We start from the raw sequence: 15,052 nt of genomic DNA on the forward strand, positions 1-15,052 counted from the left end.
GTTACAGAAGCAGAACTTGAATGTCAGTGCTATAGCCAATCTACTACCATCCCAATCTCACATCAGAGTCTGCTCAGTGCTGCATGGTCTGTTATTTCAGAGATGTGTGGCTATCATTCTAATTTATACAGATAGATTGGTGGTTTCCCTTTGTTTCTATCTTTAGTGGGAAAAGGAAGAGCAATACTTTGCACTCTCGTTCGCCATAGTGACAGCTGATGCTGAGTGAACGTGCACAGCAGGCAGGGCCACGCAGGCTGCGAGAGTGCCTTATCCTGTACGACGGCACAGCAGAATGACACTCAAAGTTGACTTATTTTCACCTGTGAAAGTTTAAGTGACAAAAATGAACCTACTGTTTTTTACATTTTTCTATTAGGATATGGTCAGCAAATGTATCATGCCTCTGCAGATTTCTGCAACACTTAAAAAAATGCTTCTAAGTTTGCAATTGGGGGTTTTGTGAACAATCAGTGTGCTTTTTGAAGTGTGATGTGATCATGAGGGTGTATGTTTGAATTGTTGTGTTGAGAACCAAATCCAGTGAACGATTTATGAAATTGGGAAATAATTGTCAGCTGTTTTATCTATATATAATATATACATTATATAATATGTACATTGTATGTATTATATAATATATATTAAATAATGTTTTATATTTTTTTTACATTTCTGTTAGGAAGTGCACTTTTTATTTAATGATTAGGAAACCAGTTCTCCTCCTTTAGATGTATTAACATGTACAAATTTCCAAAATTCATCTCAGTTGATACCTTCCTTTAGGATTCGTGGATGGGTATAAGTTCTTCCTAAAACGTATTCAGAGATGCAGCTCTGAATTAACTAAATTAGCCATATTTTGCTGCTAGCTTTTCACATAAACAGTATTCACACTTAAAGGGTTAGGTGCTTAACTATCGTCGTCATTCTTGTCTGGTGGTGGGCAGCAGACACTTGGCTGCTGCATTTGTTTTCCCCTCACCGATGCTGTCTCTTGGAATGCCAACCTGGAGGACTTGGAGGGAGGAGGAAATACGTGGCCATGAGCAGCACGCACACATTGTCTTAAGTCTTTTTCTCAGTGAAACAAAACACCCAAGTTGCTGAATTGTTAAGATTGGAAATCTATAGGTATTTTTTTTATTACAGAATTTCATATCCAGAACACAAATTCATGTTCTTTGTAGGAAATTGGTGGCAAAATAGATCATACTCTCTTAATAACTTTGGTAACTTTTAAACCCCGTATATTTCCATGAAATTCTTGGCTTCTCAAAGCAATGTGAATCAAAGCACAGTGTCAAGGTGATGTCTTGTGACTCAGTGTTTCAACACACTGTAAATTTTAAGAGCAATCTTATTTCCACAGTCTCAGAAGTGTGCTGTCCGCACAGTGTACCTTCATGCTGCTGCGTGGAGCCTCTGTGACCGGCTTTAGGATCATTACAGCAGCACAAGATGTACTTCACCCATCAGGACACAAGACAGGCGATTTTTACATCATACATATTTTCAGCCTGGTGTGGTATAAATGCATATTATTTAGAAAATAGTCTACACTTAAAGGAATTATTTCTATTATAAATGGTATTCATGACTAAGTACTTAATACACACTAAATCCCTCCTAATATAAAACGAAACGATGCACTTTAGTTCATTTCAGTCTAGATGCCAGAACTGAAGAGAATAAATTCAGAAAAGTTCATTGCATCTCAATACAGTAGTCATTGAACTTGAAACTCAAGTCCCATCTGAGTCTGCAGGAACCAGCAGAGCTCTGCTGGGGCAAGCCCAGGATTCTCCCAAGGCAATGAGAGTGTGGTTGTGATGAAGGAAGTGCGAGCTTCCCTTGTGGGAAAGGTCTAAGACAATTAGCTTTACCAAAGAGGAAATGGTTGACAGTGATGTTGAGTAATTGGTAATAGTTAAAATACAAATGCACGTGCGTATGCTTTTGGGGGACGCGATGTGCCAATACATTAAAGCATCTGAGGGTTCCTTGTGGACAGGTGAGTATCCACATCCAGCATTCAGGGCATGACTGTTTAGATAACAACTAAATATTATGTATGTGTTTTTCGTTTTCAAGTGTACAAATACCCATAGAGTTGTTGTCCTGCATAAGTCACTTAACTGTAACTAGTGGAATGTATGTGATGCACTACAAGTAGAATCTCACTCTTATTACGGCCGGGCCTTGGTTATGTGGTCTCAACTCCTGTCTGATATTTGGATAGTATCAAATATCCAATACATCAGGACTTTGTTTACTTTTGCCAACTCTAACCATACAATTGCTGAACATAGCCTTCAAAAATAGAAATCGTACCATAAACCCAGTATGACTACAGCAATAGTAGCCTGAACCCTAGAATCTAGTGAACTTAGTTATAATAGCTTATAAGGACAAGTTTTCTTTAAAAGAGCAAATTGGTATTAATAGAAATTTAGAAAATAATGCAAATTAGCAATAAAGTACAATAGTATAGCATTATAGATTATGGCCAGATACTAACTGCTTTGCCCATAATATCCCAATGACAATAAAAGATGATCTTTGCTTTAAAAGTTCATTAAATTAGTATTTATTTTTACGTATAACAGCAGGTGCCATGATCCAGTGATTGGGGTTGATTTTCAAGATGGATAGCCATGGAGTTAAGGTACAATTACTCAGAGTTGGTAAACATTAAAAGTTTTGAAAATTGGTTAAAATAGTGATCTATTTAACATTGTACTTTTACGACTTCTGGAAATCACAGGCTACAGAGCCAATAATTTTGTAGTAATGAATCTTTATACTAAATATGGAAAAAACAATCCTGAAGTTTTATGTATATAGATAGTAGGTCCCATTTTTTAAATGTTTGAGTCATCATATATAATATATATACAGCTATGTGTATAATATGTAAAATTCTTCCAAAATACATAAATAATAAAACTGCATATGTTCTCCCATGTAATTATAACTAGTGTTCTTAAATTTTTCATTATTCCCAAATTCTTAGACATTCTGAAACTTTTTTCACATTGTTTTAAAAGGCTCTTGTTTTGCCTTGAGGCAGATACTAATCTCCTTTCTAAAAAATATGTGAGGACTTAAGCTCTGAAAATTATCATTATAACTTAATTTCCTTAAGGAAAAAGCACAGAGCCCTAGGTGGAAGCCCCTTTGAATGAATTTATGATCTGCTTCAGGCTCACAGATTATGGTACCTGCCCTCCTCTTGCTTCAATGGATTTGCTGTGAGAATTCGTAGAATAACATCTATAATGTATTTTGAGAAATTTGGTATTTTAAATAATAGGATTATTGTATATAGTACAAGTGAATATTCACAAACTTTGAAGAATACAATTCACTAATGGTTCAGCATCATATCCGTTTTTATGTAAGTATACATTGTATATTTGAGGAAGATAATTATATAATTTTTTAAGGTAAGATTATTTTTAAAATGCATTTTTGTTAGGTTCAAGTTTTATTCATATTTAAATATTTCCCACAATTTATCATGTTACTTTCTGTGTTCCTGGAATGATTTAGTGCACAGACTCAAAAATGAGTCCTTAATATACTAAAAAGTGAAGGAATGATGATACCTTGTTGCTAAGGTAAGAATTTAAAAGCATGATTTGTACCAATTCTGCAATGCACTGCACAACTTTCTTTAAAATAGTCTCTTTTGATAAAAATAGAGATGGTGTATTTCTACTGGCTGATCCTAATTCTGACTCCTGACCGTGTGATCTTTGATAAAATTTATATCTCCCTTTACTTTTAATATTCAACTTGTTTAAATAAGGCTAACTTAATATTTTTCTTCACCTTAAATTACAAGAAGTAATTGTAACTCTGATGTGGCAAATGCTAAATTGGAAAATCCTTATTAGGCTACTTTGTTAGTTATATGTATCTGCTTCTATTGAGGTTGCTTATCTCTTAGTTCTTTTAAAGTGTGCCTCTTTTGGAAGTAACATAGTGAATGGTGCACTCCATTCAGGGATCCTGCCTCCAATTTTAAAACAGCTCCGAGGCCGTAGTTCCAGCCTGGAAGAGGGTCTCTTCTGCTCTCTTGGTGGCCCTGGTCAAGAGGACCATTTTAGTTTAGAATCCCATTCTAAGTCCAAACCCTTAGCAAATCCTTGCCGCCAGCCAGACCACTCACAAACAAAATTTAAGCAATCCAGTACTCTCTCACATCCGAAGACCCTCTCCTCTTTTGCCCCTACAGGCTGCCTTACCTGATTCTTAGGGCTGAAATTTATCACCACAGCCCTGTTTAACCCACAGTATTAAGTGTAAAAGGCATCTGTCTGCTCATAGGGAGAAACATTCAGTTAGGTCCACTTAGTGGACCTCAAATCTGACAAGAATGCACCTAGTTTCTTTTTCTGAGTGCTTCGCAGCCATTGACTGATAATGCAGTGCCATCATAAATGTCGCCTGCACACACCAAAGTCAGTCAGAAGCCACAGTTGGTTCTTTTTTTCCCTACTAGCTTTTACTGTTTTCTAATCTCCAGCACAAACTGAAGGAACACGTGTACGGTTAACGCAAATGCCGCTTGTAACTTGGGAGATTAAGTGACTCGGTGCTTGTAAACCTGTCTTGAGTCCCACTGAACAGGCAGTGTCAGTACCACAAAGTAGAAGCCGAAAGGTCTTATTTGAAAAATTAGAAAGAGACGTTTTTATCACACTTCGGCAACAGAAAGCCAAGGGTAGAAACATTAAATATGACAGGTCGTGCTTGAACTTTGGCTTTCCTCATATCAGTCAAGGAGGTTTGGGAGCTTGGAGGAAGAGGAGAAAAGAGCATAGCACTAAAAACTCCTCAGTCATAAATTACCTACATTAAACCAGAAGTCGTTACCAATGGTTTTCATCTTATTAAATAGGAGAGGCGGGCAGTAGTATAAATAACATTGCTTTGAAGACATGAACCTTGTTCTGGTAAACATGGTCCAAATGAGAAATGCCTTTTCAGGTAGAACCAGGTTTGAGGAATAGCTCATCTCCATCTGTAATTGAAATACAATATAAACATTTCTTTTGGCCATGTGTCCTCTTTTAAAAAAGGAGTGACTCCTGTTTCTTTGGTGACGTTGATTTTTAAGGAAGTGGTAGAAGGACTCGCTGTAGAAGGAGCGTCAGGGTTCCTCACCAAGTGTAATTTCCTGCCAGTTACATCGGGCTCTGTCACAGCCCGTGATGAGTGTTGGATGTGAAAACCTTGCTTTGGGGGATTTTTTTCCCATTTCATTTTGGTATATCTTTATTTTGAACACAAATGCATGCTCTTTTTAACCTCTAGTCTTTGAAGTAATTGTAGGAGAGATTTTTGTGTTTTTTTGATGGAGGGCAAAATGCTTGTTAGCACCTAAAAATCCAAGCTGAACAAGCTACTAAAGTAAGTTTCTGATGAAAAAGTTTAAAAGTAAAAATTAATTGCTGCTGCTTTCCAAATAATTGTATTGCTAGTTCCTGTGTAAAAGAAACATTACTGCTGTCCTTGTATAAATGAAACTTTCCTGCAGTACGATCACGATTGATTTTTCAGAAACGGTCCCTATAAATTTTTCTTTTCACGTATTTCCATGTGCTGTCCAAAATAAAAACTGAAATGTTCAATCTGTGGGATTGCATACTCATGGTAAAATATTTTTGTATATATAAATAAATATTTAATATTGGAAAAATGTAGTGTTTCATTTCTAGGTAGAAATAAGGTTTAGAGATAATAAAATACAGGGGATATCAGATTAGCTTTGGTAATTTGTTTTAAATGCTAATAATCTTCATAAAAAGCTTCATGTTCTTTAGTTTTTCCCGGCAAAGTAATGCATTTTTCACCTGCCTCTCTTCTTTAACACAGAAACCCTAACTATTGTTTCCTTGACCCCAGCCCAAGCAATTCGGTGGCTTTCAAAGACAACATACTCAAGGAAAGAATTTCAGAGACAGGGAAGATTAAAACAGAGGATCAAGAAAAGGCCTCTGTGACCAGTTAGATGGCATGTGATGCTAGGACCATTTCCCAGCTAGCCAAGAAAGAGAAACCCTGGTGGGAAAGACAACACCTGCTGGCGCACGCAGCTCACCCTGAGGCCTGTAGGGAGGAGGGGCTGGACCCGCCAGGCCAACCAGAGATGGAGGCATGACTGGATGAGTGCAGGAAGACTTTCTAGAAAAGGTACTTTGCAACTCTTTTCCAAGCTAGTTTCTGGAATTCCATACCTCATACTTCAGAAATTGCTAGTCTGGTGTATTTCTGATGTCTCCAAAAGAATTAGGTGTTATATAGTACCTTCTTCCATCTTACACTACCTGTCAGTTCTCTGTCACTGCAGTAGCAAATTACCACAAATTTAGCAGCTTAAAACACAAACTTAGTTCTGTAGGTCTGAAATCCAACACTGGTCTTACCAGGCTAAAACCAAGATGGCTCCCAGGGCCTGCCCTGGCTCTAATCTGAAGGTCTAGAGGGGAATCCGCTCCCAGGCTCTTGCAGGTTGGCAGACCTCAGGTCCATGCAGTTGGAGAAGTGAAGTCCCCACTTCTTGCTGTCAGAGGGACTGCCCTCTTGTCCTTGAACTGACCTCTGTCCTAAGCCAGCAACAGCAGTGAATCCATCTCATGCCTCATCTTTCCCGCATTTTCTTTGGCCAGGTCTCTCTCTCACTGACTCTGCCTTCTTTCTTTTAAGGGCCCACCCAGAGAATCCAGGCCAAGCTGTCTATCTCAAGGTCCATAGCCTTAACACCTGTAAAGTCCCCTTTTGCCGTGTAAGGTAACATGTTCTCAGGTTCCAGGGATTCTTAGGTCAGGGACACCTTTCAGGGGCCATTATCGGGCCATGCTACACTAGCTAATATCAGTTTTTCTTCCTGCATCTATTGATGAAAGCGAAATGGTTGTGGAAACATCAGGGTCAAGGTGGGTGTCCTGTTCTGTTCCAGGAAATGTTAGTTTATTTACTATCTGTTTTCTAGGTGACCCTTGGCTATTAGAACTAATTATTCCAAATCTATTTTAAAAAGTATGGTTCTTGATCTCAAGCAGTAAATAAAGGAACATTTAAAATTACCAATATGTAATAAAGAGGATACCAGTTGGAAGAACCTTTTGGAGGCCCAAAGTGACCCTCACTGAAGCACACCCAGCACTTCTTCAGCCACCACACCTGAGTGGGGTCTCTTAGGAAGCCCGGCAGTAATGAGGGGCTGGGAACACCTGGAGTACATGGCTCTGTCCTTTTCAATAGCTATTTTTTACAACAAAACCCAACAGGCTAACTGGCCGGTCTCAGGGCAGTTGTGGAAATAGCCAAAGGCCTTGGTTGCCTGGTCCCTGTAACCCAAACTTTCAGCACTTGCTGGAATGGCACCTTTTCTTTCTGTCTCAAGTCTATCTTTAGTTTTTGGTGTTTTGTTTTAATTTTAGAGGATAAAATATATACAAAACTCTACCAGGAATAAAAGGGTTACCGGCCACCCCCCCCCCCCCGCCTCTTGTCCCCAATTTGTAACTCCTCTTCCCAAAGGAGCCACTAAACTCTTCAAGCTTCCCATGCACTGTGATACACGGATATCTATTTTTTACACAAGTAGATTCATATGACACATTCTCTCTGCAGTTTGCTCTTTATACTTATTTCAGAAAAACAGAGAAAAAGGCATGTATAGTGCTGCCATTTTAGCACGACTATTTTCACTTTTGCATATTCCTGTCCAGCTTGTGTATAAGGTGCTTATTTTGTTTTTTGTTTGTTTGTTTTGTTTTGAGGAAGATTAGCCCTCAGCTAACTACTGCCAGTCCTCCTCTTTTTGCTGAGGAAGCCTGGCTCTGAGCTAACATCCGTGCCCATCTTCCTCTAGTTTATACGTGGGATGCCTACCACAGCATGGCTGCCAAGCAGTGCCATGTCCGCACCCGGGATCCGAACCAGCGAACCCCGGGCTGCCGAGAAGCGGAACGTGCGAACTTAACCGCTGCGCCACCGGGCTGGCCCCAAGGTGCTTATTTTTTATGTTCTTGCCCCCACAATGTACAGCTCTGTATCCTTTTTTTCTCGTGTGTCATAAGTATTTGCGTAAGGTTACTCTCACTTTTAATAGAGATGATGAAAGGATTATTTACTTCATTTCTTCCTTGTTAACGTTCATTAAAATCTGAAGGGTAGAAAGGGAGTAAGTAGATGATGTTGAGGTAAAAACATGTGCTAAGTGACATGTTTCTCCATCAACGGCTCCTGCTCGTCCCTGCTGCCTCCCTGCTCCCGAAGGAAGACAAACTCTAGCAGGAAGATCAGCTGCTTTTTGCTAAGGGAACGCGGAAGGGGCTGCAGGTCCCTGGTGGATATCAGCAATGGAATCAGGGGCGCTCGGGAGACAGTCTGGGCCATTTTAGTAGAAGGATGTCCAAACAGAATAAAAAGCAAAATAGACACAGTTCAGAGTTTCCCGTGTTACAATACGTAGTCTTTTACAAATTAAACATCCAGAATGCATGAGAAATCAGCACACTGTTCTAGACAGAGAATTACTATGTTCATCAAAGCATGGCAAAGTCAAATAAAATGCGTATAGCTAGACCCCTAAGGAAGGAAGATTATTTTAGTATAATTTTGTTTAGTAGAAGAATATATGTATTCCAGGGGCACTTAAAGGTCATTTTTCAATCACTACAGCCTCTTCTAGAAAGAGAAATTGCCTTCCCACAGCATTCACAATTTAAAACGAATTTTTGGATCAAAGTGTCAGACTCATCTGTTTTTGTATAACAAAGTGGGAAATATAAAAAAGTGATAGATGGACCCATTTTTCTGCAGAAAAAAAGGGCTTTAGAATTCTCAGCCCTCCTCCAGCTTTCCAGGTGCTGGAGTCCAACTGAGGTACTGAGTCACCAGCACAGGAGGGTCCTTGGGAGAAAAAGACTGTTTGCAGAGGACCCAGTGGCTAAACTCGAGGTGATTCATAGTGAAAAAAAGTCACCACTTCTTAAACTGGTTTGCAAATTCATTTCCTTGATCAACTTTTAACATGGATCTGACCTAAGCCACAGAGGAGTATCTTAACGATACTGAAAAATACTCAGCCTTGGCCGATAACGTGTAAGTCACAATACGACATTATTAATGCTCTCTGCCTAAAGCACAGAGTCCCTTCAGGCTTATGTAAAGAATGAGCGGGAGAACGTTAGGGTCTTTCGGGGGAGTGATGGCTTTCACGGACGACTGCACTCTCTCCAGGTTAATGTCGGCCGAGGCAAACAGACGCTGTGCAACCCCAAACCTTTCTGTATCTTTCAGAGGAGCCAAGGCTGGGTCTTCGAGGTCACATACTCCATCATGAGACATAGCATGCAGCTGCAATGACACATTTCAACAAATTCACTTAAAATGTTACACAAAATCCACATGGTTAGATAGTAATGCACTTCTAGCTAATTATGAAAAAAAATTAAGTTGTTTTAAATTCCCCAAATGGAGCAGGAAAACCCTTAAGATGTAACAAGACATACTTGACCTACATCCAGACCTCAGGCCTGATTTTTCCAAATTGCCTGGAGTCCTCTGTCTGAACCCCCCCTCTCTGAACCCTACCTTCTACTAGATCCACTAACTCCAGTAGATTAGAAATGTCAGAATGTAACTTTCTCATTCACACAGTAAGGTGGTCTGATTTTTTATTTTAATGAAGGTATTAGAATTTCTTACATCTTTGGGCGAACTCCTCAAAGGGGGTCGGGTCGGTCCAGTGGTTTAGTTAGTCCTGCTCCCTGCCTCAGGAAACTTCGTCCTTGCTATCTCTTCAGCCTGGCGTCCTCTCCCACCAGGGTTTCCTACACACCTTTCCTTCTCATCTCTCAGTTGTCAGTGGAAATGCCACATCAAAAGGGCCTGTCCTAATCCCCTCTCTATCGAGCCCCTCCCTCCCCCGTAGCCAGCCACTATTACATTTTGACAGTGTCTTCATATGCTTACTCCGGCTGAAATGATCTTCTTGACGTTCACTCTGCAGTCTGTTTACTAAAACCTAAGCTGCTCAGGAGGGCAGGAACCAGGTCTGCCACGGTCACCTTGTCCTGCCTGGAACACAGACCCTCCATGTGTGGAAAGGAAGTTCTTCAGCGAGGTCGCTTCAGACGCTGCTCTAATTGCAACTGCTCAGAACATTGGAAACTTGGCTTTTAGGGTCTTGATCAGTGCCTGTGACACTTACTGTTTTTTAATCTTTAGTAATTACAAATTGGCCAGTAGATTTGATTTTTAAACAGGCCTTCAGAAATGGATCAGATTGATAATGTAGAGAGTAAAATTTAAAAAATGAAATAAGCCTATAAAGCATGTGTGAATTTTAACTGAATCTGAAGGGAATCCAAAAGAATTCCAGAAATGTTCTGAGCAATGGTAACCTTACTGAAAGTAATCCGCAGCTTGCCCCATGGCTGAAGGGCAGCCCTCACTGACAGCTCACACAGTGTAACCGCAGGCGTAATGTCACCATTTGGCCCAGACTGTGAACCACGGGTTATGCTGTGGAGAGTGGATGAGGCTGCTCTTCAAGCACAAACACCGCATCCCAGCCACTTAAGAATGAGCTCCACTGGCGCAGGCTGAAGACTGCCAACAGCACCGCAGCACTGCGGGCTGTGTCCTGGGTGTGGAGAAGCGCTCAGCAGCATCCAGCCTCTGCTGAACAGCTGCCAACCCCAAGTACCCAGAGGCACTTCTAGGTATAAAAGAGATTACAGTCACCCAAGGGGTGGGGAGAGGGGGTGCAAATTAACATTCTCTACGGATGATTCCAACTCACCTTCTTAGAGTTTGGTAAATGTGTTAGTATATCTGACGCTATTCTCCGAAAAGCCCTTCAGAAAGCCTCTCAAAAGTTACTCTGACCACCAGACAAGACACGACAGGAACGCAGGTAGATCTTTGTAGCCTGTTCTAAGGAAGTGTCTGTAAGAAACACATGCTACCCAAATCCCTTCAGGAGGCAGGAGCCTCACTGACTGAAGAAGAGTCGTTGCAATATCTAGGGAAGATGACGCGAAGACACCCAGAAAGTTCTTTAAGGAGAAATTATTTCTTTGTCTATGTGGAACAGCCCCCAAAGGCAAATAAATGACTCTATGGGGGGGTAGTTTTGTGCCAAAGTAGAATACCAGCCATTCTGGACCTTCAAGTGTGTTCTAATGGCTACTCTTAGAACACCAACAGAGCGAAAGGTGGAAACAACACAAAGATCAAATCCTCGAGCTGATCTTCAGGGAAGATGACAACTCAGCTGAGTTTGTGGAGAGGGTGTCAGCTAACGTAGTCTTGGCAGTATTTTTTTATATACTTCCGGAATGCAGTTGACGACTTTGTAACAACGTGGTAAGGGCTAACTTGGGAAATGCTAAGGACACAGTGGCTGCAAAAGGGAGCTGGGCTCTGAAAGCAGAGCTACTATGTGCTCATCACCACAGACAATTAGATAATGATACGTCTTGTTTCCATAACCAAACTCTTCCAGCAGCTTTCCCCTCGGCTGGCCTCAGGACACACATGCTGGCACGTTCTCAAGTAGTACAGTTGTTGTTGTCAAAGTACAAGAACACAGCATTCCTCTGGGTGGGCAGAGTCTGCTTCAGTGGGGCATGACATCTAAGCTGCTCCTTGGAAGGATGCCTTGCTGCAGTCTTCCGAGGCCTTTGCTGTGCACAGAAGTACCAAAGGACTAACCGTTGGACATGCCCAGAGTGGTGTGTAACAAATGTCAGGGTCCCTATCTGGGCAGTCTACCCCAATATCTGCTTCCGAGATCTGGGAGCAGAGCTCTGAGCTTTGGTCCTTCGGGGCTACACAGCATGCTGCCCTTGGCCCTTAGTAACCAGACCTTAAAATAATCCAGCCAGGTAGGCTCTGCTACTCTGCCCCAGGCTGAGCAACACCCACAGAAGCCAAATTAGAGGAGCTACCTCATTAGAGCGGTTTCTGGGCAGCCTATTGATGACGCCTTCTAGTAATGACCCAATTTGTAATTTAAAAAGAAAGTTTAACCTGGACTCTCAGAGGGCTAAACTCATCATTACCTAACTCTGGCTCTCACCATGACATTTCCCAAGGGCATGAAGAATGAAAGGTCTCCCCGAGACACAGCAGTCCTCCTGAATGCCTCCCTGGTCAGTTAGATGCAGAGCTGAACCCAACTGGTCCAGCCACAGAGCTACCACCGCAAATAACACGCGCAAGGCCCCTTCCCTGCAACGCGGCACCAAACGTGGGCCAAAGTTCTCTCCAAACAATGGGAGATCCCTGAGAGTGAGAGTCTGAAGACAAGGCTGGAGCCCCAGTCCTGCTAGCAAGTTCTCAAACAAACCCTCTCCCTCGGGGCCTCCGTCTTCCTGGGGCGTGTGGCGTGGGGGAGAGTGTAAAAAAGTGGAGTTCATAGTAACACCTCTTTAAGCTACTTTGAAGGGCTCTTGAGGATGAGAAAGCCTAGGGGTGTTTCATCGGCTATTAGGTGTCCATCTCCTCATTTGCCCATTCCTGCCCATCCCCAGGTCCCATCTGGGAGGTTCCTTACCAAGTGGCACAGCGCAGGAATAATCTGGAGCTTACAGCAAGTGCCCAGGAGAGCTGCTGCATTATCTGGCATTTCTGCAAGAGACAAAAATCAGTCACTGTCAAAGAAAAAAAAAGCATCCATGGGAACAGAGCATCCATGGGCACAGAGCCCGCCCCTGGATTGTACCTAATTCATACTTTGGTGCTCTCCCATCAGCCAGCAGAGGATACACTCAGCAACTGTCGAATGAATGAACGAGGGATGCTGAACAGGCAGCAAAGGCCTTTTAGAAAATAGAGGTTGCAACCAGGGAACCAGCTCTGTGTTCAGCAGAGGATATTCCTTCACATTCAATCTGCCGACCAGGAAGCACTGTACGGACTCAGGGAAAAGCGAATCAGCAGGGACAAGCAGAAAGAACCCGGGACTTGGTGACAAGAGCTATGTTCGAGCCCCACTACATACTTGGGGCATGACCTTGGGGACACCTCTCTGGGCATGTTTCTTCATTTGACCGACCAGAGATTATTTTTTTTTGCATGTATCAGAGGACTGAGTAAACTATAAAGGGTTCTATCCAGGTCACAAGTCATTTTGAGGAGAAAAATGTGATGTGGCCTGATCGAGGGGTGGCACAACAGACCTCTGACTCAGGACTGTGTAGGGCTCCCTGGCCCACTGCTAACTTGACACAAGGCCACCAATGGGAGGAGGAGTTGGTGCAGAGCTGTGTGAGGCTGGGGGTCCTTGCCAGAGGGCCCTGCCTAAGCCCCAGAAGGAAATCCAGGTCAGTGCTATTCGAAATGGATTTTAAATACCTCCCAGGCTAAAAGAGGTGCAATTCCTAAAAGGCCCCAATGCCTCAGGATACAACCTTTGAGCTGAAAAGGCAAAAGAGAAAACAGTCACCTCTCGGACCACTTTGGAACTCACTCTCTCTCCTGCATTCATCAGCAGCCTTATTTATAAATGGTGGTGTGTCGCTGAGGCTGTGACCCAGCAAAGCACAATGAAATGTGGTCCGTTCCCAACAGAAGGAGGCTGGGAGGAGGCTGGGGCAGCGCTGGGGGATGATTCTGCCAGAGAACCCCCTACAATTCCATGTAAATCTTGTGTGCATTTGCCTACAGAGAGGTCCACAGTTTTCAACAAATTCTCAAGCAGGCCCTTATGGCAAATCAGGAAGATGAAAACAGTGAGTATATGTGACCTAGTGGAAAGATCATGGTGTTGGAAGGTCAGGGACAAAGTCACCCGGGACATGAAGGAGTCCTGGCTGAGCCACTGTCAAGTCATCTCACCTGTTCCTGCTTCCATCCCCTCACTTTTCAGGGGGCTCCTGAGTCCCAGGTCCTCCTCCTCCTCCTCATCATCCCTTATTCTTGGAAATACTTTAGTTCCACGTTCCTCAGATGGTCATGCACTATTTTGAGCGTGCTGCTAGGGACACAGGGATGAAAGTACCGCATCTGCTTACCAACTAATTTTACTACTTGACTCTAATTTCCCAAAGGGTGAGGATGATTTTTCTCCTCCTCAGCACCTAGCAGTGCCTAAATCATAGAAGAGGCTTGTTCAGTGTTTCTTAAATTGAAATGATTTACTTTGATTCTTCTTCTGTATTCTGACTCTGTTTACAAATGAGACCCGGAGAGTTCACGCTTAAGGTCACAAAGTGGTGGAAGAAGTATTCCAGGAGCCAGGCCAGATTCTGGGACTGAAGGGCTTTACACAAGTTAAGCACAAGGAGGCCAGTTCAAGATGGCGACGTGGGAAGGTTCTGAATCCACCTCCTCCCACGGATGCACCAAATCTACAGCTGCATATGGAACAATTTCCTTTGAAACAAACCAAAAACTACCTGAGCGACTCCTACGCAGCAGGCCAACAAGAAAAAACATATCAAAGCAGGCAGGAAAGGCTGAGACACAATCTCACCATAAACCCCACCCTCGGCACAGTGACCCCAAGGGACTCAAGAGAGGGAACTCAAACCCAGAGCTTCTCCCTGTGGAGCAAAGGGTTGGAACCCCACATCAGGCACCCCAACTTTTAAGACCTGCACTGGAGAGATGAGCCCCCAAACATCTAGCTTTGAAAGCCAATGAGGCTGGTGGACAGGAGCCCCACAGGCTGTAGCACATGGAGAACCGGCCCCTAAAGGGCTCCCCACAATTCACCCACCCCGGGGCCCAGCGCAGAGGTAGTCATTTGATAAGTGACTAGACTTCTTGCAAAAGAGGCGTATTTGCTGTCTTAAAGTCAGCCTGAGGGGAGGCATCTAATTTAACACACATCTAGGGGCCTGTTGGGTACTCTGGGGACAGAGGCCACCGAGCGCCATCTTGGCACCCCCCCCTGGCTCCCTCCAGAGCCCCAGTACCTCCTGGAGGGGAGCTCTTACATGAGTCTGGTGCCCTGATTTTCACAGCTGCTGCCCCGGGAATACCCCTTAATCACTGGCTCCCGGGTTGGCAGGGCTTG

General features: G+C 42.9%; 1 protein-coding gene across 3 annotated transcripts in view; it reads right to left on the bottom strand.

Moving 5' to 3' along the window:
- Positions 1-685: 685 nt before the first annotated feature.
- The window catches only part of GSDME (gasdermin E), a 64,682-nt gene continuing 50,315 nt past the window's right edge, over positions 686-15,052 (bottom strand). For 2 of the 3 annotated variants that reach the window (XM_070510426.1, XM_044765821.2), the window contains exons 9-10: positions 12,587-12,660; positions 686-9,378 (exon numbers count right to left, since the gene is read on the bottom strand). In XM_070510426.1, the coding sequence (XP_070366527.1) occupies positions 9,145-9,378; positions 12,587-12,660 (308 nt within the window). In that variant the 3' untranslated portion in view covers positions 686-9,144. The remainder of the gene's footprint in view (positions 9,379-12,586; positions 12,661-15,052) is intronic. The other variant, XM_070510433.1, reaches the window with a different exon arrangement.

This window comes from Equus asinus, chromosome 1 (genome assembly GCF_041296235.1).
Source record: "Equus asinus isolate D_3611 breed Donkey chromosome 1, EquAss-T2T_v2, whole genome shotgun sequence".
NCBI classification, from domain to species: Eukaryota; Metazoa; Chordata; class Mammalia; order Perissodactyla; family Equidae; genus Equus; species Equus asinus.